This window comes from Sebastes fasciatus, chromosome 6 (assembly GCF_043250625.1).
Source record: "Sebastes fasciatus isolate fSebFas1 chromosome 6, fSebFas1.pri, whole genome shotgun sequence".
NCBI classification, from domain to species: domain Eukaryota; kingdom Metazoa; phylum Chordata; class Actinopteri; order Perciformes; family Sebastidae; genus Sebastes; species Sebastes fasciatus.
This window is the reverse complement of record NC_133800.1, coordinates 35,503,716-35,527,469: the sequence shown is the minus strand read 5'-3', so window position 1 is coordinate 35,527,469 and position 23,754 is coordinate 35,503,716. Positions and strand designations below refer to the sequence as shown.

The following is a 23,754-nucleotide window of genomic DNA, read 5'->3' as shown; positions in this document are numbered from 1 at the left end:
TCAATTATTTCAAGGGGACAGACAATTTATACATTGTTTCATAAAAATATAATATTCAATATATCCACCCCTTTAACCCCCATTTCATGCTTGGAACACGTCATACATTTCTTAATATAGATTATTGACCATACCTGCTACAGTCACATATCATATATTGCTGGATTCAGCACAACCATACCATTCCAGCAAACCCGGATTGGTGTTTCTGGGACAATCCCAGCCAAAGCTACATAAAAGTAAATGAATACATTCATCATAGACCTTCAAATTTGATATTTCCGCTTATTGTACTTATGTGTTTGTAGTGCTGTATTTCCTTAATACAGCAATATATTCACATTCTGTTTCTTTACACATATAGAGGAACTCATTGGCCACTATCACACCAAATTTGGGATCAATCAGAGTTAGCATTATGAAATTACATTAGTTTTGGTGTACCATCTCCCATTCGACCTGGCTTCATTTCGCGCTTTTTTTATTTATGGGTTATGTCACAATATCTGTCAATTTAACCACTTTTGCAGTAAAATATTTTTATACAAGAATCCATTTCATATGTGGGAGACCTAAGAGAATATGAAAATCATTGTTGTGCTTTGTTCTACCTCCGGTAGGGGTATCTCGAAAACTAAAGCACTTTTGGGGGTCTTCCCACTAGCCTATAAGCAGACCTGATCCAGATGACCTGAGAGGTCTGGATGGTTCATAACACAGCAGAAGATCAGAAATGTATTTTGGCCCTAAACCATTTAGTGCTTTGTAAACCAGCAGCAGTATTTTGAAATCAATTCTCTGAGAGACAGGCAGCCAGTGTAGAGACTTCAGAACCGGACTGATGTGATCCACTTTCTTGGTCTTAGTGAGGACTCTAGCAGCAGCGTTCTGAATCAGCTGCAGCTGTCTGATCGATTTTTTAGGAAGACCGGTAAAGACGCCGTTACAGTAGTCAAGTCGGCTGAAGATAAATGCATGGACTAGTTTTTCCAAATCCTGCTGAGACATCAGTCCTCTAAATCTTCTTATATTCTTCAGGTGATAGAAGGCTGTCTTTGTAATTGTCTTAATATGGCTGTTAAAGCTCAGGTCTGAGTCCATGACTACACCAAGGTTTCTGGCTTGGTCTGAGCTTTTTAACATCACAGATTGTAGGTGAGCACTAACCTTTAATCTTTCTTTTTTGGCTCCAAAAACTACGACCTCAGTTTTGTCTTTGTTCAGCTGAAGAAAATTCTGGCACATCCAATTATTGACTTGTTCAATGCACTCACTCAGTGCTTGTATTGGACTGTAGTCTCCTGGTGATAGAGTTATATAAATTTGTGTGTCGTCTGCATAGTTATGGTAATTTATTTTGTTGTTCTCAAAAATCTGACCCAGTGGGAGCCTGTAGATGTTAAACAAAAGAGGCCCCAAGATGGAGCCTTGGGGAACTCCGCATGTGATTTTGTTCAGCTCAGATTTGCAATTACCTATAGACACAAAGAAGTCCCTGTCTTTTAGGTAGGATTTAAACCAGCTGAGTGCTATGCCAGAAATACCCACCCAGTTTTCCAGTCGGTCTAGTAATATATTATGGTCAACCGTGTCGAATGCAGCACTGAGATCCAGTAAAACTAAAACCGTAGTTCTACCACTGTCTGTGTTCAATCGGATGTCATTGAAGACCTTAACAAGAGCAGTCTCAGTGCTGTGGTTTCGTCGAAAACCTGACTGGAAGACATCAAAAGAGTTGTTTAGTGCCAGAAAGCTATTTAATTTTTGAAAAACTGTTTTTTCAATTATTTTAGACAAGAATGGAAGATTTGATATCGGTCTGTAATTATTTACTACTGATGAGTCCAGATTGTTCTTTTTGAGGAGTGGTTTGATGACAGCAGTTTTCAGGGCCTGTGGGAAGACTCCTGAAACAAGAGATGCATTAACAATCTGTAAAAGCTCTGAGACCATACAATCTGATACTTTTTTGAAAAGGCCTGTTGGCAGAATGTCAAGGCAGCATGAGGAGGATTTTAGATGTTGTATGATTTCCTCCAGGTATGTCTGATTTATTGGATAAAACTGTGTCATGGTATTTGCGCCAGGTTTAAGTGGACGCAGGGGAAACAAACATCCTGTACCTGCTATGGAGGAAGTGACTGCTTGTCTGATTTTGTGAATTTTTTCTGTAAAAAAGGAAGCAAATTCATTGCAGGCCCTGGAGGATAAAAGTTCAGAGGCTACTGACACAGGAGGGTTTGTTAGCCTGTCGACAGTAGCAAACAGGGCACGTGCATTGTTATTGTTTTTGGTGATGATGTCAGAGAAGAAGGACCGCCTTGCATTTTTCAGTTCTGAATTATAAATGCAAAGTCTCTCTTTATAGATGTCATAATGAACTTGTAGATTTGTTTTCCGCCACTGGCGTTCAGCTTTTCGACACTCTCTTTTTTCATTTCTTACCAACATGGTATTTCTCCATGGAGATTTTTTCTTACCAGAGACAATCTTCACCGTTTTGGGTGCAATGGTATCAATAACATTTGTCATTTTAGAATTGAAATTATCTACAAGCTCATTGACAGAGGTCCAGGGGAGGGTGGGTGTGGAAGAGAAAGCCTGAACAAATTGATCACTGGTATTTTCAGTGATATACCTTTTTGTGATTACCTCCGTCTTATCATTTCTGTGCACAGGAAGAGTACTCTCAAAGAATACACATGAATGATCAGACAGAGCAACATCCATCACTACAACCTTGGAAATGTTCAGGCCCTTTGATATGATTAAGTCCAAAGTGTGTCCCCTATTGTGTGTGGGCTCTGTCACATGCTGACTCATTCCATAGTTATCAAGAACCTGACACAGTTCTTTGGCCCCTCTGTCCTCTTGGTTGTCAACATGGATGTTAAAATCACCAACAATGACTACACAGTCAAAGTCAACACAAATTACAGACAGCAGTTCAGTAAAATCATCAAAAAAGTTTGCACAGTATTTAGGTGGCCTGTAGATATTGAGAAACAAAGCTCGAGAAGAGGAGTTCAGCTGAAGAGCGACATATTCAAAAGAAGCAAAATGTCCATAAGATATCTGTTTGCATTGGAGAGAATCATTAAACAACATGGCAACTCCACCTCCTTTCTTATGCATTCTAGCTTCGCTCATAAAACTAAAGTTGGGAGGAGTCGACTCGATAAGAACAGCTGCACTGTTATTTTGGTCTAACCAAGTTTCAGTTAAAAACATAAAATCAAGCTTGTGCTCAATAATAAAATCATTGATTAAAAAACTTTTTCCTGCCAAAGACCTGACTTTTAACAGGGCTAGCTTTAATGTGCTAGAAGCATTATTATTATTTTTTGGGACATGGTTTGGCTGGCAAGGAATCAATGCTAAATTTGATAAATTAGCACAATCGGTAAAAATCTTCCTGTTTCTTTGCAGATTCACCATTCTTTTTCTACTACTTATTAGAACTGAGATAGAAGAAGCTCTCATCACACAGGGCCCCAGCTTTTCCTGGAAACAGTCACGTGTATCATTAGCCTTGAAGCTTGGACCCAGCACATATCAATCTGTGCTTGCAACTTTTTGTAAAGGAACATCCTTATCAGGCTGCGGACAACAACTGGTGAGTGAAACATCCACATTTAGTCTTTATTAACTTAAATTATAGTTATGAAGAAATCAGTCAGAATGTAGATTAATGTGTTGTTTAACTGCCTGTTTATCTCGGCAGCTGTCTGTGGCAACATTTTGACCCTGGCATGAGCAAGACGCAGGGCGTGCCTGAGGAGTTATCTGTAGCCTCCAGTACCTCCACATTTCAAAACAGAAACCATAATAAGGTGTCAGCTGGCTGGAGAAGATCCCTAGATAACAACCTACTTGCTCTTGGCTATATCGTATGTTATTTCCAGTAAATATCACAAATAAAACGTGTGTTTTCTGATAAAAAAAAAAAGTACGAACGTAGGAAGATAACATTACAGATAACATTACCTAAAATCTCCTAACATACAGTGTCGGCGTTAGGAGCGGGCCATGGGGGTCCAAGCCTGTCCAAAAAGGTCACTGTGCCCCCTCAGCTGAATTCTCTCCTGACAAAAAACTAAACTGAAATAACAGCTAAGCTATAAGTAAAATTAGGTCATCAGGTTTAAACACTTTTAAACACATGGTTAATGTTGTAAATTGAAATAAAAGGAAACAAAAAATGCAACAACACTATTTGTTTAGGCAACGAAACTACTTGATTAAGTTTAGAAAAAAAACAAAAAACATTTGGCTTAAAGGACTATTTGTAACTTTCAGAAATGCTTCTTAACAGCGACACTTGTGGCCGTGAAATCAACGAAAGTCAGCGTCGGGCTCGCGCTTGCTCGCTCTAAATATACCTGAACGAGCATCACTCAAAACAGTGAGGCGACACACGTCAGCTAAAACCACAACATCACTCTATATTTCAGCTGCTTGGCAGTAATGTTAGCTGACCAGACAAAGGTCTCTCCATGAACATGATTTAGATCTGATCCTAGTGTTGGCTTTTCTTGCCTAAGTGCAGGCTGAGGCAGCGGGGCTCTGCAGCGTGTCTCCCTGCTCTCTCCGCCCGCAGCCGGAGAGAGCAGAGGAGACACCAGCACCCGGTCGGTAACGAGAAGACAACGTAAATCTCTGTAGAGCTCTGTCACTTCACAAGACAGGGGAAACCTCTGTTGGTCTGGAGGATCTGCAGCAGTTATTTCTGCACAAATGTCCACTGTACATTCACTAGATATTCTCAGAGCTAAACTAACTCTTCTGCAGTGTGGAGTGAGCGCGCGTTCACGTCTAGAGGTGGAGCGAGCTGAGCTGTCTAAGTGTAGGCGAGCAGGCAGAGGAGGAGGGTACAGCGGCTACACGCGAACGCGCATATGCGAGCGCGCATGTGTGACGACCCGCTACATTTATGCGCGTACAAAGTTACAAATAGTCCCTTTAAAGCTGCAGTGTGTAGAAATGGAGCAAATATGATTAAAAACAGTTGTCTTTATAATACGGTCACTATATCCTGACAGTAGTACATGAAACAGGTAATCTGAATTCACGTGCCTCTGTGTCCTCCGGTGCTCCTAACGGCATCTGCAAGATTTCACAGACCAGAGGAAAACAAGCAGTAAGAGCTGATCTGAGGTCTGATGTCCAGCTGCCGTCTCTGAGCAGCTGTCAATCACTCGCCAACTCCGACCAAATGGTCAAACTAGGCAGCACTGATCAAATATGAATCAATATTCTGTTACTGTAATACCTATTTCTCTCCTCAGATGTTTTCAGAATCATCTTGTAGTGCACGGTTTAGCTGTAAAATGAGAAAGTTTGTGACTCGGCAGCCATGTTGAGATCTCTTGAGGGAATACCAAGCACCGCCCACCAGCCGGAGCTCAGCCAATAGGAACGCTCTCTCTCTCTGAAATGACCTGTGATTGGCCAAAGTCTCCCATCACGGGCTAGATTTTCTAAAGCCTGAAAACAGAGCCATGAGGAGGTGCAGAAGTTTTTTCTCAAAATACTTGAATTACAATATGCTGAAAGGTTATTATGGGATTTTTGCCCAATGATGCCAAAAATATATACTGCCTACTGAAGCTTTAAAGGTATCATATGTAACTGTTGTCATGCTGTTTGTAAACACACAGCATTCAAAGTTGGCCCCTCCTCCATGGCTCAACTAGCGAGGGAGAGAGAGCAGCGATGGTCAACTGAGCCATAGAGTGAATGAAGAGAAGGAGCGGTGTTAGTGAGAACAAAGCAGTGAATCAGAGAAATAAAGCATTACTTTCTGATTGTTTCACGGCGATTACGTTCTAAAACACAAATAAATACACAACTAACTATGCATAAGCCCCAAAGGGGCAGAATGGTCTGGGTATCATCGGATAATCCGTTATTCCTTTTGAATTCAAAAACAAAAAAAAATATTTTTTACTTTTTCGTTTTAAACCAAAAACGAGAAAACGGCCGTTTTCGAAAAACGGATCCAAACTGGGCCGTTTTTCGTTTTTGCGAATTCCTTTTATCATTATTCATTTTTGATTGAAGAACAGGAGTCACGTGGGTTTCTTGTTTTTTCGTTTTAAACCAAAAACAAAAAATGAAATCCCGTGGTGCTCTGCTCGTTTTTTGTTTACAAACGAAAAACGAAAAAAACAAATTATAAAAACTATCCGATTTTAGTCTCTTCAAATTTCTTTCTGTCATTTTCTCCTTTGAATCGAAGAGCGGAGAACGGCAGTCACGTGACCCGGAAGTGAAGGCTTATTTTGCATTGCAGTGTTAAGTCCTTCCATTACCAAACTGAATGACTTCATTTTACTTATAGCCTAGCTGTTATTTCAGTTTATTTTTTTGTCAGGAGAGAATTCTACTATGGTGTACTGTCTAATGACCTGCTCTATATATAAAGCGTCTTGAGATAACTTCTGTTGTGATTTGACGCTATACAAAAATAAATTGAATTTAATTGAATTGAATTGAATTCAGCTGAGGGGGCACAGTGACCTTTTTGGATGGGCCTGGACCCTCATGGCCCATCCCTAAAGCCGACGCTGACTAAACTATCTCTAAACTAGATTAAAGGGACAAATTAAAGGGGCAGTGAGCTCAACTTAACGTATTGACGATTGCTACCAAATTTTCAGTGGATCATTATTAGACCAAGCTCATCTAAAGTTGCATAAAGCTTGTTGACACCTCATTGCGTTTTCAAGATATTGACCAATGAACTTTGAGAGGGCAGGGCTCAGGTCATCATTAGACCTAACTTCACAAGCCTTTGGCCCATCATCTCCAAACTTGCAGGATATGTTCACAAGAGTACCTGAAACATGAACCCGCGAACTGCCGCTTGCGGCTGTAATTATTATTATAATTATTATTATCATACTAATTAATTTTTAAACAATAAATAATTGTTGACTGTATTTTAAATCTGGTGGTGAGTACTTCTCATAAATTTCAACCACTTAAAAACTTGAAAATTAGTAGTTTAATAGTTCTAGGTTACTAGGAGAAAGTTAATGTATACAAGCAATTTACGACCATCCACATAATTAGAAAGCAATCATTTCAACACTGCTTGAAATTAGAATTACAGATTTACTGACTCATATCAGATTCTGTATTTACGAACTTCCTAACTGCAAAAAACTATTTCCCATGAGCAGACAATCTAAAGATGTTCGTCTTTCACATGATCAAAGTCTTCTTTTTCTGTGCTCATGTTCTTTAAAACAAACTCTGCCTTTTAGCTGTCTCTGTAGTTCACATTTGATGATCTGATATTTTAAATAACAATGCTTCTGTTGTGTGTTTCATCTGCAGCTGAAGCTGAGTGTTGCTGACGATGGCTAGATCAGGTAAAGTGAAGCTGCCATTACAGTATGATATTTCCATGCTGCTGTTTCTTTTCGTCACTTAAAATGGGATGAATAGAAATGTCTTTTTACAAAAAATGTAGGGAGCAAACAAATTATGAAAACAGATGGAAAATAGGAATCCTATGGAACTAGAAGAGTGACAGTAAATGTTGGCATTGAAAACAGAACTTGAACTGAAAAAGGAAAGATTGGAATTGAAGAAGTTCAACTGAAAAATAAAACACAAGCATTAAAAAAATACTTGATATTATTTTGATTAAGTTTAACAAGACTTATTGTGTGAGTACTGTAATACAGCATTCACAGTATGTTATCCAAATCTTTATTATTCTGCTTCTTCTTGTATTTCTTCCGTACGTTTTTTTTGGACTCTAACTAGTCCTGCATACTTTCAGCTACAGAAACTGTTCAACTATCAAAATATTCATCTCTTTAAGGACATCAGTGCTTACATTCAACTTTTACCTCTTATACTTTTTAAAATCCATACACAGTAGAAAAAATACTACACCGTGGATATGGTCGTGGATGGGACCTCTTCATTTTAGGTTACCTGTAACTCCACAAACTAATAGTTAGCTAAATGATATGCTCCTAAGTAACACTGTTACTAGTTATCTTGACATGCAAACCAGGGGTGCAACTATTCATCTACTACATCGATGTATCGATTTATATTCCTACAATCCAACTACATTGACAGGTACTCAACAAGTTGTCCCTCACGGAGATGTATATCGACCTATAATCAATTTGCAAAGTAAATTATTGATTGTATCGATACTAAGAATTTGCACCTTGTATATAAGCATGTCAAACGTAATATGACTGTATTTTTTGATAGTAAAGAAATGTTAGATGTTACTCCGGTTCACTCTCCCTGTGTAGCGGCAGCAGCGTATCTCAGACAGACGACAACAAAACAAAACAGGCTGATAGAGAGGAAGAGCCAGACAAGTGAGAGAGTATGGAAACGTTTTGGCTTTTGCTTAAAGGGAGATGTCCTTGATAAATCGCCAGATTTTTGCAGAATATGCAAAGTCCAGATAAATAAAACGGCAACACGACCAATCTTTCCACGCACCTACTGAGACACCAATATTATTGCCTACCATTTATATTGAAAAGGAGAACAGAAGCAGGTGCTTAAACTACGGTGACCAGACGTCCCGGTTTCAAGTTAGGTGTCACGAGTCCAGACAAATATCTGTCAAACAGTCGCATGTCCCGGTTTTCAACAGTCACTAACTAATTGTCCCGGTTTTCACCACAATCAAAATAACAATATTATGCTTACATAGACGTTTATCATGTTCCACTCATTAATTAATTTATGCGCACGAGATAAGAGCCAGCACAGCGCATCGCTGCTGTCTTTAACTATATAGTGATGTTGTCTGGCAACAATTACGCACAGAAACGTCTGATCCGCTGGTTACATTTTGTGCAGTTCTGAACCACAGAGTCCTCCGTGCTTATGAGCACATCAAACGTGTTGTTTTGATTAATTATACACAGTTCCTTCTGCCCATCAACAGGCATTTCGCTCCTCTTATAACTCCCTCAGGACCGGCCGTTCATGTCAGTCTTTCACCCGGTGTCTCCATCCTGGACAAAATGTCTGAGCTCCACAATTTAATTATAATAGCCTGAGGCTGAGCCGAGCAACATGATGTGATCAAAATGGTTCAGGTTCAAAACTAAAGTTGAAAAATAATGTATGTAGTCCCAGACAACAATATGCTTCCTCTGAGAGAAACTCTCTACAGGACTCCCAAACTGTCAGTGCGTCATGAGGGGGAGAGCCCTGTGATTAAAGGGGGAGAAAGTAATGAATGTGATACAGTAAGTCATAATTGTCACAGCCGCTAATGCACCCCCTATAATAATGCTTTCTTTTTCATCCCACCCTATGCTCTAATGCGCTACAGGTGCACCATGTTAGCCATTGTGTGAGCGCATGAACGTGTGTGCGCACGATGGCTAGATTAAACCACTGTTCATTCGACCTGAAGAGAAGTTGGTTGCATTTTATTTTTTGTTCAATATTATTGCTCTACCTTTTGCTTTGAAAATGAGAACATCATTTAACTTGAATTTGATCTTTTGTTAAATATTGCACTGTCTTTTGTATGAGTTATATGTATTTGCCATTAATCGTTGTGTTTACTTGTTTATATCCATAATTAATTTATCCCTGATTCCCTTACAAGAAAAACTTTGAGGAATCCTGACCTGCATTGTGCAGTATCAGCTATTTATTTCACACTGATAGAATTTTTGGCAAAAAAGGTATTGTGTCGATTTCAAGTCATTGAATTGAATCGTATCATATCGTATCGCTCTAGATGAGCCAAATATCGTCCTTAAACCGTATCGGAATCATGGAAAATTATAATAACGCATCGTTGTAAAAACGTATCACCGTTACACCCCTAATGCTAAACATTGCAGCTTATGTTAGAGCAGTTAAACACACAGTTGAGTCCATTCCTAACACTTTTTCCAAACTCTTTAAATGAGTTTTACGGTGTATGCACAACGCTTCAACATGTGGAGAAATCCAGAGCTTGACAGACCTCCATGCCTAGTTACGGTTGCTAAGGTATGGTAGGACAATCACTGTTTGGGCGAGGGGTTAAGCTATGGTCAGTTTGGCTTCTTCTAAAATTCATGACAATTTGATAAGTGATTTAAAAATAATTTTGAGGTAAATGTTTTGCTCTTCACTCTCCATTGGCCAGTTTTTGTTTTGCCCTATAAAGCATTCATTCCAAGCTTGTCTATTTTAAAAAAGTTTTGGGAATACATTGATTGATTTCTGATGTAAGTTGGTTTATACTTAACATTGTTCCTATCTGTGCTTTCTCAAAGTGACCATTGAACAAACCAACCTGGAATGGCAGACCTTTGACGGCTCTATCCCCGACGGAGCCGTTTCAATCTACAATGGATACGAAAAACGCACCGACTACATTGCCAGATGTGGGATCGCAGCCGGCTTCTTCTGCCCTCACCTGGATCATTACTGCCACTACTCCTTCCGAGACAAAGAGATTCGTAGCTCCACATTTGAGATCCTGGTGAACAAAGATGACTTTGAGTCTTTGAAGTGGAAGAATGGCTCCTACGGTTCAGTGCCTGCAAATGCAGTCTACAGCTCCCCCGATAACATGTATGTTGGGAAGAACGAGTATGGTCTTGGGAAGATGCATGTTATAAATAAGACCTTCTACCTTCCCTGGGGAGGTAAAGAGTATATACGATGAGTACGATGAGTACCAGATTCTGACCTTTAACCCAGATGTAATCAGCGAGCACATTTCTGATGTCAAGTATAAAACTGATGATCTTAACATCATTAAGTATCCTCCAGAGATCTTGACCAATTCTATAGTCGAAAACAATAGCGACCAGCCAGTGACAGAGACTACCACCCTCTTAAAGACAATCCAAGTGGAGCAAAGGTGGGACACCAGCTTTTCCATAACAGCGGGCGTCACGACTGGCATCACTGCCGGAATCCCAATTATTGGCGAAGCAAGTGTCGAGTTTAGCGTGGAGACAACCCTCCAGTTCTCGAAGGGGACCACTCACACGGAGTCAAGCACCCACTCTGTTGCTGTTGAGTGCAAAGTCCCACCACACCACTCCTGCAAAGTCAGTTTGGTGGGGTACAAGTACGGGGCAGACATCCCTTACACTGCACGCCTCAGACGCACCTACAGGAACGGGGATATCAAGTGGACGTCCATCACCGGGACCTACAAAGGCGTCACCGTGGGAGAAGTCCGGGCTGTGGTGGATCCCTATGAACCTCTGTAGGCCCTGTCCCTGAAAGAATAATGGAAGAGGCTCCATGAGTTACAGTACCTGACATATTGTATGTTGGATACCCGTAACGAAAACCTAAAAAAAAATAAGTTTTATTTTTGCTTTAATTTAGCATTTATCGATTTCTTCAGTTTTTCAACAAATTGTTTACCAGGCAACAAATGTTTTTTTTGAGGTATCACCTATAATGTCCAAGACACACACCCCCAAAACCTACCCTAATTCAGAGTTTAACCAATTAATTAATTAATTGACTTTAATTGACTAACCAATTGAAAATTACAGAAATACTTGGAAACATTGTTGTGAAACTGGTGAATCGGTATGATTTCTTTTCTTCTATTGAGCTTAGAGTGATTTAGTCTCAGATATGATTTTATTCCACATATATAATCCCATATGTCTTTGTGCTCATTTAATAGTGATAACAAGTATTTGATTTTCTTTCATTCTTCAATATGTAATCCTGTGTGCTTTAATATTCACTGGTTGGTAAAAATATGTAAGAAAAGCTTTTTTCTTAGAGGTCTTACGTGTCTAATAGTTTGTTGATGTTTAGATTGTTAACCATACATGGATCCGGAGTAAAAAAGTATAAATAAGGGGAGACAACAGATTATAGGAGGCTTTTTTGACTCTGAGGATATTTTTGACTTTTTCTTTTGGGCATTTTGAAGCTTTTGGGGATCTTTTGAGATTTTACTGGGTGTTTTGGTTCCTTTTTCTATCATTCAATTCATGTAACCAGTAATCTTCATATTATCTTTAAAAACCAATAAAACTGGATTGTATTCTGTACATTCCAACCAAAGTCCTGTCTTGCTCATCTCTGAGGGTGTCTGCTTGGTGTCCTTAAGGTAAGGTAAGAGAGCCCTTCCCCTGGGATAGGCTGACAGTTAAAATGTAATTGTTATGAATTACAATAGCAAAGCTGAATACTTGCTAAGGTTAAAGTTGTGTTGTTTACTTAGTCTTGACTTGCTAAATGGGGTTAGCTTGGATTATTTGATGTTCTACTGGTTGAGTTGTGTTTTATGTTGCTTATGTTATCAAGGCTTAAACATAGTTGTGTGTTTTGGTGTACATTAGGTGTTAGATTGGCATCCAAATTAGGGGTGAGGGGGCCAGGGTCCTGAAGCTGCCCTTCATAACCGAGCGAGGTTCCCTACCGACATAGGGTTCCTCCTCCAGGATGGACTTTAAAAACTCCAGGTGTACTTCCAGTCTCCCAACACCTATTGCATACACATTTCTGTAGCATACTAAAATGTAGACCTGAAATAAGCAATACATCAGCAGCTAGTGTTTTTAAGCCTTGCTGAACTCCTGCCTCCCTGAGCAGGCTGAGACGATCTACTTGTAGATTTTTGGAGGTCCATTCGAAACCTAGGTCAGAGGTTGCAGAACAGCCGTTTTCCAGTGCTTTATCCACACTGGAAGGGGGCACCGGTTATACTAGGCTGTATGCCATAACAGTATGAAAATAACACATTTCATATTTCATTGTTATATAGTTACAAAAGTTATAAAATAAACTGACATGTAAACTAAATCTGTGTCACAATCACTCAAATATTTAATCAACGTGCATGTTACAGTCAGGAACAGCAGCATGACAGTGATATGAAAGATTGTTGTTAGTAAAATATTCAAGAATAAGATAAAGAGATAAAAAGAAAGATAAAATATGTTCAAAGTGTCACTTGCAGTGTTGGATAGTAACAGGTTATTGAGTCTCTGTTGCAGTTCTATTGTCTTTAGGGTTAGTAACATCTTGAACGTTGAAGTGTGAGCATACAAATTTAAGATGATGAGACACAATTTTATTAAGAAGAGCACCTTTTTATGGAGCTGGTTTGTAACGGGTATTTAACCGGTTCTTCTGCATAATTAGGAAATGATGTTAGTATTTTGGGAGGAAGGCAATAAATAAAGTAAATAACAAATAACTGATCACATATTTACATTTAAGTTGCCCAACACTGGCCATCTGCCTACTTGCTGCTGAGTATTTAAATTGAACCGAAAGGACAGGGAAATAGCAGAACTTGAGTGTGCAACTTTTGCCATAAACGCCGCCATTCTCAATGATAATTCTTTTGTGGAATAACAATAAAATTTGGTCTCTAGCCTAAAGACAATAGAACTGCAAAAGAGACTCAGTAACCTGTTAATATCCAACACTGCAAGTGACACTTTGAACATATTTCGTAAGTAACAATGAAATATTAAATGCAATTTTTTCAGGAATTTCATTTGTTGCTTGGAAAACAATTCATCACGATATGTCAAGTAGGCTACATAGTGCCTCTTCCATCACTCTAGTTTTGTTTCTGACTTATGACTAGAACAGCTTGACACAGAGTGCTGAGCTGCATCTCAAATTAATCTTCAGGTTCGCTTTCAGATGATGTTCACCACTTCTATGTGACATCTACTGTTGACCTGCTATCTCCCCCTAAAGACCCCCTGTACCCGCCTAAAAAAGACAAAAAAGGGTACCAATGGATTCCTTAAGTTATATATATATATATATATATATATATATATTCTAGAATGGGATCAATGAAGTATTTCTGATTTTGATATTTATTTAAAAAATCCTTGCCAGAGGGAGGGAAGGTCATCCCGAAGCTTGCCGCTGTATTTATACCCTCCACCTTAAAGAAAGGTGCTTCATTGAGCTGTGAGTGTGACTACAGATGGAGTTGGAGGGTGTAGGAACGGATTGGAATTAAACCGGAGTTTCTAACCTAACTTCCGTTTTCATAGGAAGTTGAATCATTTAAATGATTAAATGATTCCACAGCAACTTGTCTTTTAAGAAACTCTCCCAGTTACTCTGGATTATCTATATACCTCACTATGGACAGTTATAAATTCTTTCTGCAGAAGAAATAGTCCCTAGACGGAGTATTAGGGCCACATTAAGGGAGAAAAAATATCGGAGATTTCCAGAATAAAGTCATTATATTACGAGAAAAAGTCGTAATATTACAAGAATAAAGTTATAACTTTACGAGAAAAAATTGTAATGTTAAGAAAATAAAGTCATAACTTTAATAGAATAAAGTCATAACTTAACCAAAATAAAGTCATAACTTTACGAGAAAAAAAGTCGTAACATTACGAGAATAAAGTTATAACTTTATGAGAAAAAATCGTAATGTTAAGAAAATAAAGTCATAACTTTAATAGAATTAGAATTTCTTTCTTCAGAATAAACTCCGTTTCTTTCACAATCTTTTCCAGGTCCTGATACTGATGATAACGTGGTGCTGATGAGCCAAAACATTTGGTTATTTGTGAAACCTAAACTAAAGTATAACTTCACAGGATGCTCCACATTCCTCATTTTCACACTATTTCCCCTCTAAAATAACACGTACAATTACTACTTTAGAATATTATGACTTTATTCTCGTGATCTCAGATTTTGTGGCCCTAATACTCCGTCGCACTAGAGGAAGTTCAAAGAAAGGAATCTCCCCTTAAAAAGCTGAGACAGGCTACAAAGCTCAGTGAAATGAGCCCTGAGCTGAAATATCTCAGATATCCAGCAGGTGGTGATGAAAGATCACTAATTACTCTCCACACATTGTAGCTGGCATGTTAGTCCACAACCTATTATCTCATACAGCAGTGCAGTAATGGCACACCTCACGGAAAAGTAAATATACGTCAAGTTAATTTCATGAAGTATACTGAAGTAAAGTTCAAGTATATTTCCCCAAATACTTAATAATACAACACTAAATTGGCCCATACTTTTAGTTTATAAAAGTATACTTTTAAGTGTACTTTACTTGTAGCCCACTTTTTAGTTTATGATTGTACACTTTGTGTACTTTAACTTATAGTACTTAGCCAATGATTTATGTATTACATAGAGAGACTTGCTCCTTTTGCTATTTGACTTGATCATAAATACAATTTTGTGATGATAAAAAATAAATATTTTTTTCTCGCATGCCTCCACGGTGAACGTAGAATTAAAAAATGTAGAAAATTCTTGATGAAGTAAATTTGTATCAAAACATCCGTTGTTATAAGCTACTCTATCAAAAAGTAAGCACAACTACAAGCCAAGTACACTTTTCTGTAGGCCTATAAGGCAAGAAAACCTCATTATACTTAAGTATATCTCAATCAAAAGATTAAGTATAAGCCAAGTATACTTATAATCTTCTGTATACTTGTCTGTATAAGCCAAGTATACTTATAATCTTCTGTATACTTGTCTCTATAAGCTAAGTATACTTAAAGGGACTATTTGTAAGATTCAGAAATGCTGCTTAACAGCATTTCTGTGGCCGTGAAATCAACGAAAGTCAGCGTCGAGCTCGCGCTTGTGCTCGCTCTACATAGACATGAACGAGCATCGCTCAACACAGTGAGGCGACACACGTCAGCTTAAACCACAATATCACTCTGTATTTCAGCTGCTTGGCAGTAATGTTAGCTGACCAGACAAAGGTCTCTCCATGAATCACTGCTGATACTGTGTTTGCTTCTCCTGCCTCAGCGCAGGCTGAAGCAGCGAGAAACTCGGCTCCCTCCGCCCGCAGCCGGAGTGAACAGGGAGACACCGGCACCCGGTCGGTAACGAGACGATAACGTTTCTCTCTGCAGAGCTTCGTCAAGTCACAAGACACGGGAAACCTCTGTTGGTCTGGAGGAGCTGCAGCATTTATTTCTGCACAAACGTCCACTGTACATTCACTAGATATTCTCAGAGCTAAACTAACTCTTCTGCAGTGTGGAGTGAGCGCGCGTTCACGTCTAGAGGTGGAGCGAGTACGCGAGAACGCGCACTCTGTCTGAGTGAAGGCAAGTAGGCAAAGGAGCAGGGACGCCGGCCACACGCGACCGCGCATATGCGAGCGCGCATGTGTGCCGACCCGGTACATTTGTACACTTAGAAAGTTACAAACTGTCCCTTTAAGTATATCTCAATAAAAAGATTAAGTATAAGCCAAGTATACTTATAATCTTCTGTACACTTGTCTGTATAAGCTAAGTATACTTAAGTATATTTTTGATAAGTACATAAAAGGTAAACTGAAAATATACTCCAAGTTGAAATAAGTATACTAATAGCACACTTGAATAAACTAATAAAGGGTAAACAGGATCATATGTTTATATTACACATTACATACCTAAAGTTTATCCACGCATGTCAATTTAAATGTAGAAATACTCACAAATAATATTCTTATACTTCAACTTGTGTGAAAGTAAAATTATTTCTTGCTAAGAAATCAATATAAAAGTTTCATCTTGGGTCACATGATGACAACTGAGCAGTCTCCATGACGACTGAGCAAACTCAATCCAATGATGAAGACCATGAGAGCCGTCTGAAGGCTCCAGAAAAAGCTCGTAATCAGTAGTAGGTTATATTGTCAAAATAATCAGTATTGAAGTTGCTGACTACAGTCGCAATCCTCCATGAAGAAGCTCGGGTCCAGCTTGGCTCGCTGAATGTGAAGCATGATCACGCTGATTAAATCTTTATTGTGGTCGTGTTGAGGAGATTTCTCAAAGTTTATTAGATGTAGTTTGGAAGGACAGATGACACTTTTAATGACTATATCTGATACACTGAAGGTCATTGATACAGCGTGATAGTTTGGAGGGCCGAGGTAACTGATAAGTTACTGCCTTATCAGCGTGTTTTTCTTTACTCGTTAATAATCCTACATCTTATCCTGCATCTCGTTTTACAACGGGTCCTGAGATCAGCACGAACGCGACGGCACCGTTGTTGTAAATTATAGAGAAAAGTGCAAATCTTGTTCATAAAACTACGACATCTGGAAGCTGATCAGTAATATCAATTGGTGCAATCCAGAGACTTGAATGCTCTCAGCTCGACGGGAGCAGTTGCGGCTAAAATGCCTTGCTCATTGACACACCTGACACACCAGTTTGGGGATTCAAACCAGCTACCTTACCCACACAATTCCCTTATTTTAAAGATACACTCCCTGGTTTATTTAAAACCAATAGCACCTGTAAATTAAGAAAAAAAAGTCCTCATTGTTCATGTGAACTATGTATATATTTGTGGTTTTCTTATTTTCGTTTTGTTTTTTTAAAAGAAAATCCCCACTGGATCATATTTGACTTGGCTACTTTCTAATGTCACAAAAGCTGTTTTCCATTACCTGTCAATGGGAGAATGTGTTGTTTCCCAATGCCTAGTTCACACTACATGACTTTAGAACTGATTTTCCAAATCGGCGTTGGCTCGCCGCTCACACATTGGCGCTCAAGCGTCATGTGTGAACTTTCTCTGCTTTATGGTTCAGCCATAAACCGGTACGTATAAACCTGGAGGTGACTGGCTGTGTGGACTCAGTGGGGAGCGACTGTCAGGGTGAGTGCTGTTCAGTCTCTTTTCACCTCCAGTCAATCAGACGTGATCATGATCAAGTGGCAATAGTCTCTAGTAATCAATCTGTATTAACTGGTTTTCGTACTCTTATATAATTTAATATTTTCATATTCAATCAATTGTAGTCGATTATTACCGCTTTTTCGTTTTCGTTTTTTTTCCCTTATATGAAAAAATACTGCTTTTGGATTTATACGTGATGCTTATGTCATGGCATGTTCTTTGTCGTGTTTATTTATTTTGTGTGATGAAATTAGTTCTTATCTTGGAGAACAAAATGCATGTCTGGATTAAGTAAAGAAAAATGTTGTTGATTGGCTCTGAAACATCAGTCAGATTGAATCTATGGCCCCGGCTATGGCTCTGAAATAACAGCAACAACTGTGTGTTGATAAATCCATGGCTGAAGTAGCAGACAGATTTGTAATTGCAAGTTTTTCCCTGAGTCCCGCCTTTCCGCCGTAAATTTTAAGAGATCATTCCTGCAATTCCAAAATATTGATTGTATCCCAAAAGATTTGGACCCATTTGGTATTTCGGTGGTTTTGTCTCTAGTGTTCCACTCTAATGTGTAAACTTCAGATCATTTTTCAAGACCAACTGGAAGAGATAACATTTTGTGTTTCATCTCCAGATGAAGCTGTCAGTGTTGTTGCTGCCGGCCCTGCTGGCTCTGTCCTCAGCCAGTCTGCAGGACATCATGAGGAAGAGCTCACAGCACAGAAAAGGTAAACATTTTATATATTTCATCCTTTTGTGACATTAACAGATTCAAACAGTAGCATTGCGTTACACTTGTAGTATATACCTAAAAGTGGGGACACACCAAGTTGACATCAAAGAACTAGCCGCGTCGAAGGCCACCCGTGGGGTCGCCTCATGTTGCCTTTGTCTTGGCCAAAAAGTTGCACTCGAACACACAGCAAAGACGACACCTGACGACAACGTACGTTCTGCGCCTGCAGAGAGGAAACAACTCTACACACCAGCAGGTCACAGTAGTCCATATTTGTCATTCAAAACCGGAAGACCGAGGACAGCCCTGATTCGTTTAAGCTGAACCGCCAATCAGAGTAATTTCACTAACCGACAGGCGCCGCCAATTCAACATGCTGAATTGGCCAAAAAATCTCAGACAAGAGCAGACGGTGCGGGACACAGTGAAAAAACTAGGCCGTCGGACGCTCGCCAACGGCCCCAAACTGTCCGCCAGCCGACCGTCGGCTTGGTGTGTCAGGACCTTAACCACGCAGACTATATCTATTCTGAAGTATATGTTTTCCAGACTTTCCAGACAGTCTGGTCCCTGGTGTCAAGTCCTCTGACTCGTGCTAAGCTAATACTATGAATTATTCATTATGTGGTTAAAGGTACTATATGTAACTTTCAGAAAATCCTTGCTGTTAATGACACCCGTGACCATTAATTGAACTGCACTCGGCATCCTGTTGCTTGTGTACGTGCTCGCACTACGTAGGCGCGAGCGATCATCCTAGGCATCAGCCAAACCAGTGACGTGACAATACATTACAATCATATATCACTGTTCCTATCTGTAATGTCCAATCTCCATGATACCAAATAGCTTGCCATTTGCAAATGACTTCATCAGCTAAGGTTAAAAAGTAAAACTATCCCGAGTCCCTTACATAGAAATCAGTCCACAGGCGGTTATAGGCAACCGAGAAAGATGGGTAAGGTCTCAGTTTTTAAGTTACATTACAATCTGTTCACACATTGGCACTACAAAGCAATTAATACATGTAAATTGTTACATATAGTACCTTTTAAATAAGTAAACTTTCTGTCTGTCTCTTTCACACAGCTTCCTTACTGAACCTAGAGCTGGAGGGTCGGGTGCCTGAACCGACTGGTAACAATGCGGTGTCGGGTCCTCTGACTCCAGCTGACCTGGAGCAGCAGCAGGATCTACCTTCCTCCTTCATGTTCAGTGACAATGTTAACCTGGAGTGGCTGACATGGAACGGCTCTTTGCCCAACGGAGCTGCCGCAATCTACAACGGCTACACCGAGCGCACTGACTACGTCTGCAAGTTCAAGTGCGAGGCCGGCTTCTACAACCCCAGCCTGGGCCCCTACTGCCGCTACCCCTACGGAGACCGAGAGTACTACGCCCCCGAGTTCGAGATCCTGGCCAACAAAGACAACTTTGAGTTCCTGGAGTGGAAGGAGGGCTCCTACGGTTCAGTGCCACAATATTCAGTCAGGACCTGCCCAGGTGTTGGCATCTACGTTGGGAAAAACAAGTACGGTCTCGGCAAGGTTGTTCCCCAGTTTGAAGCTTTCTTCCTGCCTTGGGAAGGTGATGAGTATTGGTACAAGAGTTACCAGGTCCTGACCATCAACAGGGATGCCTACACCCAGCAAATCTCTGACGTCAAGTACGCCATCGATGATGTCGCCATCTTCCAGTATCCTCCGGAGACCATGCGCATCTCCGGGGTCACCAACAACGAGTGCCAGACGGTAACGAAGACGGTCACCATCTCCAAGACCACAGAGGTGGAGACCACCTGGAACATCGGCCGAGCCACCATGCTGGGCATCACCGGCAGCATCACGGCTAAAATCCCCTTCATCGGCTCCGGGGGCATCGAGCTGAGCGGTGAGAAGACGCTGCAGTTCTCCAGGGGAACCACCATGGTGGAGTCGCTCAGCCACTCCGTGTCCGTGGAGCTCAGCGTCCCGCCGAACCACTCCTGCAGAGTCCGTATGGAGGGACGCAAGATCAAAGCCGACATCCCCTACACGGCTCGCCTCAGCCGCACCTACCGCAACGGAGAGACCCAGTGGACGTCCATCGCTGGGACCTACGACGGAGTCCAGATCGGAGAAGTCCGGGCCGTGGTGGACCGCTGTGAACCCGTACCTGACGCCCTGCCATGCCCCTGAAAGACTGAAGGAAAACACACCAAAACATATTTTTTGAACACCTAATATTGAAGGCAAATTATGTCACAATAAAAATAATGCCATACACGTGTTGTGTGGTAAATGGGAAATATCTTTTGTGTCATTTTGTGTCTAAAAGAAAACTTTCGATGTTGAAAATGCATTTAAAAATAAAATCTTGTGGCACTTAAACACTTCCATTCTCTTCACATTTTACCATTTTATGAATTCAGATTCACAACATACACAAACTTCAGAGCAATTAAGTACATTTCCTCAGTTCTTACTGTATGTAAAAGTTTTCAAATTCACTTGAGCATTTCTAATTTGGGAGACTTTTAACTTTGTCTAAACTACAGCTCAGAGCACGATATTGTACCGTTTTCCTGAATACAATTATTACTGGAGTTACTGGTTACTTTGCAGATAGACATTTTCCATACTAAATAAATAATGCATGCAAGAAGTGTGCAGAAGTTTTTGTATTGAAACTTCTTATTTTTCCCACTGACAAACCAAACATATTAACCAATGTCATAGAACGCTAAGATAAAAGGAGAGTGATAAAAGACGTACGAGGGTAGGCGTTTGCAAATAAAATACAAATGTAGTTGCAGGGATGAAACAAAAACATGAAAAAGAGTAAGAAAAGAAATGCATAATAAAAAAAAAGAAATGAAAGGTGAATAAATAATAAAAGGGGGATGGATTCCCAGCAGTGGGTGGATTCTTTTCCTAATGTTTTTGTAGGTATTTTTTTACACTTCCTTGTATATTCTCCAGTGGAAGGTACAGTTGTGCAGTTTGCTTTCCATTTCTAAAAGAATATTCAGCAAGTTTGAATGTCTGCAGGGATTGCTCAAACTATTGCAGTCTTTGGATTAACTTGCAATGAAACCTGCAAAATATTATGATAATTTATTTATTTATTATTTTATATAATTTTCCATTTGTATTCTTTCCAAGTATGGAAGCATAACTGATGGCATGAATATGGTTCTTAATACATTTCATTGCATGTTTCATTCTCAAGAGGGATGGCAATATTGGTCGAATGGTCCTGACTAAAATATCTCAATAACTATCGGATTTTCTGACTCGCACCAACATCATCAAAATAATAATGTGTCCAATACTTTGGTTAATAACCAAATATCTGCAAAACAAATGATATTCCCATTGGCCTCAGCTGTACTTGAGCTAATAAGCTAATGTTTGCATGCTAACACGCTGACCTAAGATGGTGAAAATTATAAACCTGCTTAACATCAGTATGTTAGTGTTACACCACTCACACACACGGTTTGGTGTAGAAGAGAGAGTTCACTTTTATTAATTCACCGGCAGAACTGGCAAAACAAAACTAGCTGTCGATGCAGCACCGGGCACACGCACTTCACAGAACAAGGGCTCCGTCTAACAACAGAAACTTCTTCTTCTTCGCTGGTAGCCATTTACCGCTGAGAGTTTCACCCTGCCCCCTGCTGGCGGGTGTAATTATACATATTTAAACAAAAGACTGAATATCACAGCATATTACTGAATGACATATTAGATAAATGTAACTAGGAATAGATATAAAAATGATATATCTCTCAGGTGCTACAATCCTCCCCTGCCAAATGAATGTTGTCCTCAACATTAGCATTCAATTTCAGTGCAACTCTGACTATAGGATGTAATACCAATACAACTACGTCATTAAGACAACACTTTACATTTAACATGTCATATAATGGCAATGGCTTTCACTGAAAGTTAGCAAGACGTAAATGTTCTTCAGTGCATTTGAACAGATTTTACCTTAAGTGTACATTACTATTGTATACCATGTGATCTCAGCACACTCTGCTCTTAAATAACACCACAGTGTTTAAACTTAAGAATAGTCTTAACTCTGAGCAGTTGTAACAATATACAGTACTAAATTGATACTTTGAACAAAACATTTCTGTCACTTCGCTATACACTTCACATCATACACACATGTACCAAAAACATTCCATATGCATTACTTAAATATGCCATATCTTAATCCAAACTATATAGTTTATGACTAAACTTCTTTTCAGTTGCATATCCCATATGAGTAACGTTTTGAAAATATAAGCAATTTACTAAATGCATCTTTTTTTCTCTTTTTGTTTAAACCAGGTAAGTGTAAACAACAATTAAATCACAGTAGATAACTTCACATTACTTTCAGACTCTTTTCTTCTGTATACTTTGTTTATCTCAGTCCTCCTTGTCCCATGACATCCATACTGGACAGTAACTACTCAGTTCACAAACAGTCCATGTTACTGTATCTGTTCTTCCAGAATAATCTGCAACAGTCCATAATGAACCCATTAGCAGTCTTTCAGTAATATCCTGCGGGAACAAGAGCAGGATAAACCAGTTGTGTTCCAAACATCGGTGGAGGTAGCCAGGGCACACTGTATTGTCCATATACTGGTACCAGTGCATTTACATACAGCGGGTTAGTGTGAAGCCCCACCACACGACGAGTAGGCTGACCTAATGATTCATAGGTCAATGTCTCTTTCGGTCGTCTTTCCCTCTGTGACCTGCGTGGCTGTGTGTCAGAAGGCTCTGACTCCTGTTCGCTGGGCAGGTCTTCAGACTGAACAGTTTCTGCGACCTCTTGAGTGTCATGTCCAGCTGGGACATCTCCGGTAAAGTCATTGTCCACAAGCATTTGCACTGGAGCATCCATTCTGAACTCCTCCGCTTCAGCGTCAAGTTCAGGCTGAGGTACTGTTTCAGGAGTAATGGGAGGTGCAACATTTTGCTCTGCAGGCTGATGGTGATGGTGCCTCAGTCTATGAGCCCAGTAATATTCCTCCTCATCTGAACTCTCTGAGTCCTCTGATGTCTCATTTGGTGTATTCTCTTTGTGTCGCTTTCTTTGTTGAGTATGAGGATTTTGTCCTCTCACAGTGCTTTGAGCTGGTTCCTGAAGTGGCAAAGCATTACATGGCATTAACATGTTGCGATGGAGGATTCTGCCTCTCCCTGTGCCACGTTCAGATTTTACCTCATAGACTGGGCTGTCTTTCCCCTTTTGAGAGACCACAATGTGTATTTGATCCTCCCAATATGAGCGCAGTTTTCCTGGTCCGCCACGCTCTGACATATTTCTCACAAGGACCCTGTCTCCTGGAGAAAGCACTGAACTTTGTCTCTTTTGGTCATAATACG

At 39.9% G+C, this 23,754-nt stretch overlaps 1 protein-coding gene, 1 long non-coding RNA gene and 1 pseudogene across 2 annotated transcripts in view; all 3 read left to right on the top strand.

Moving 5' to 3' along the window:
* The window catches only part of LOC141769980 (uncharacterized), a 195,931-nt gene that overhangs the window by 166,082 nt on the left and 6,095 nt on the right, over nucleotides 1-23,754 (top strand). Inside the window, exon 2 of the long non-coding RNA XR_012594363.1 lies at nucleotides 8,295-8,365. This is a non-coding gene — a long non-coding RNA (uncharacterized LOC141769980). The remainder of the gene's footprint in view (nucleotides 1-8,294; nucleotides 8,366-23,754) is intronic.
* On the top strand, nucleotides 9,380-11,705 carry LOC141770111 (natterin-3-like; annotated as a pseudogene).
* On the top strand, nucleotides 17,595-20,662 carry LOC141769964 (natterin-3-like). The gene is made up of 3 exons (XM_074639517.1): nucleotides 17,595-17,619; nucleotides 18,272-18,365; nucleotides 19,463-20,662. The coding sequence occupies exons 2-3, from the start codon at nucleotides 18,272-18,274 to the stop codon at nucleotides 20,548-20,550; spliced, it is 1,182 nt and encodes a 393-aa protein (XP_074495618.1). The 5' UTR covers nucleotides 17,595-17,619; the 3' UTR covers nucleotides 20,551-20,662.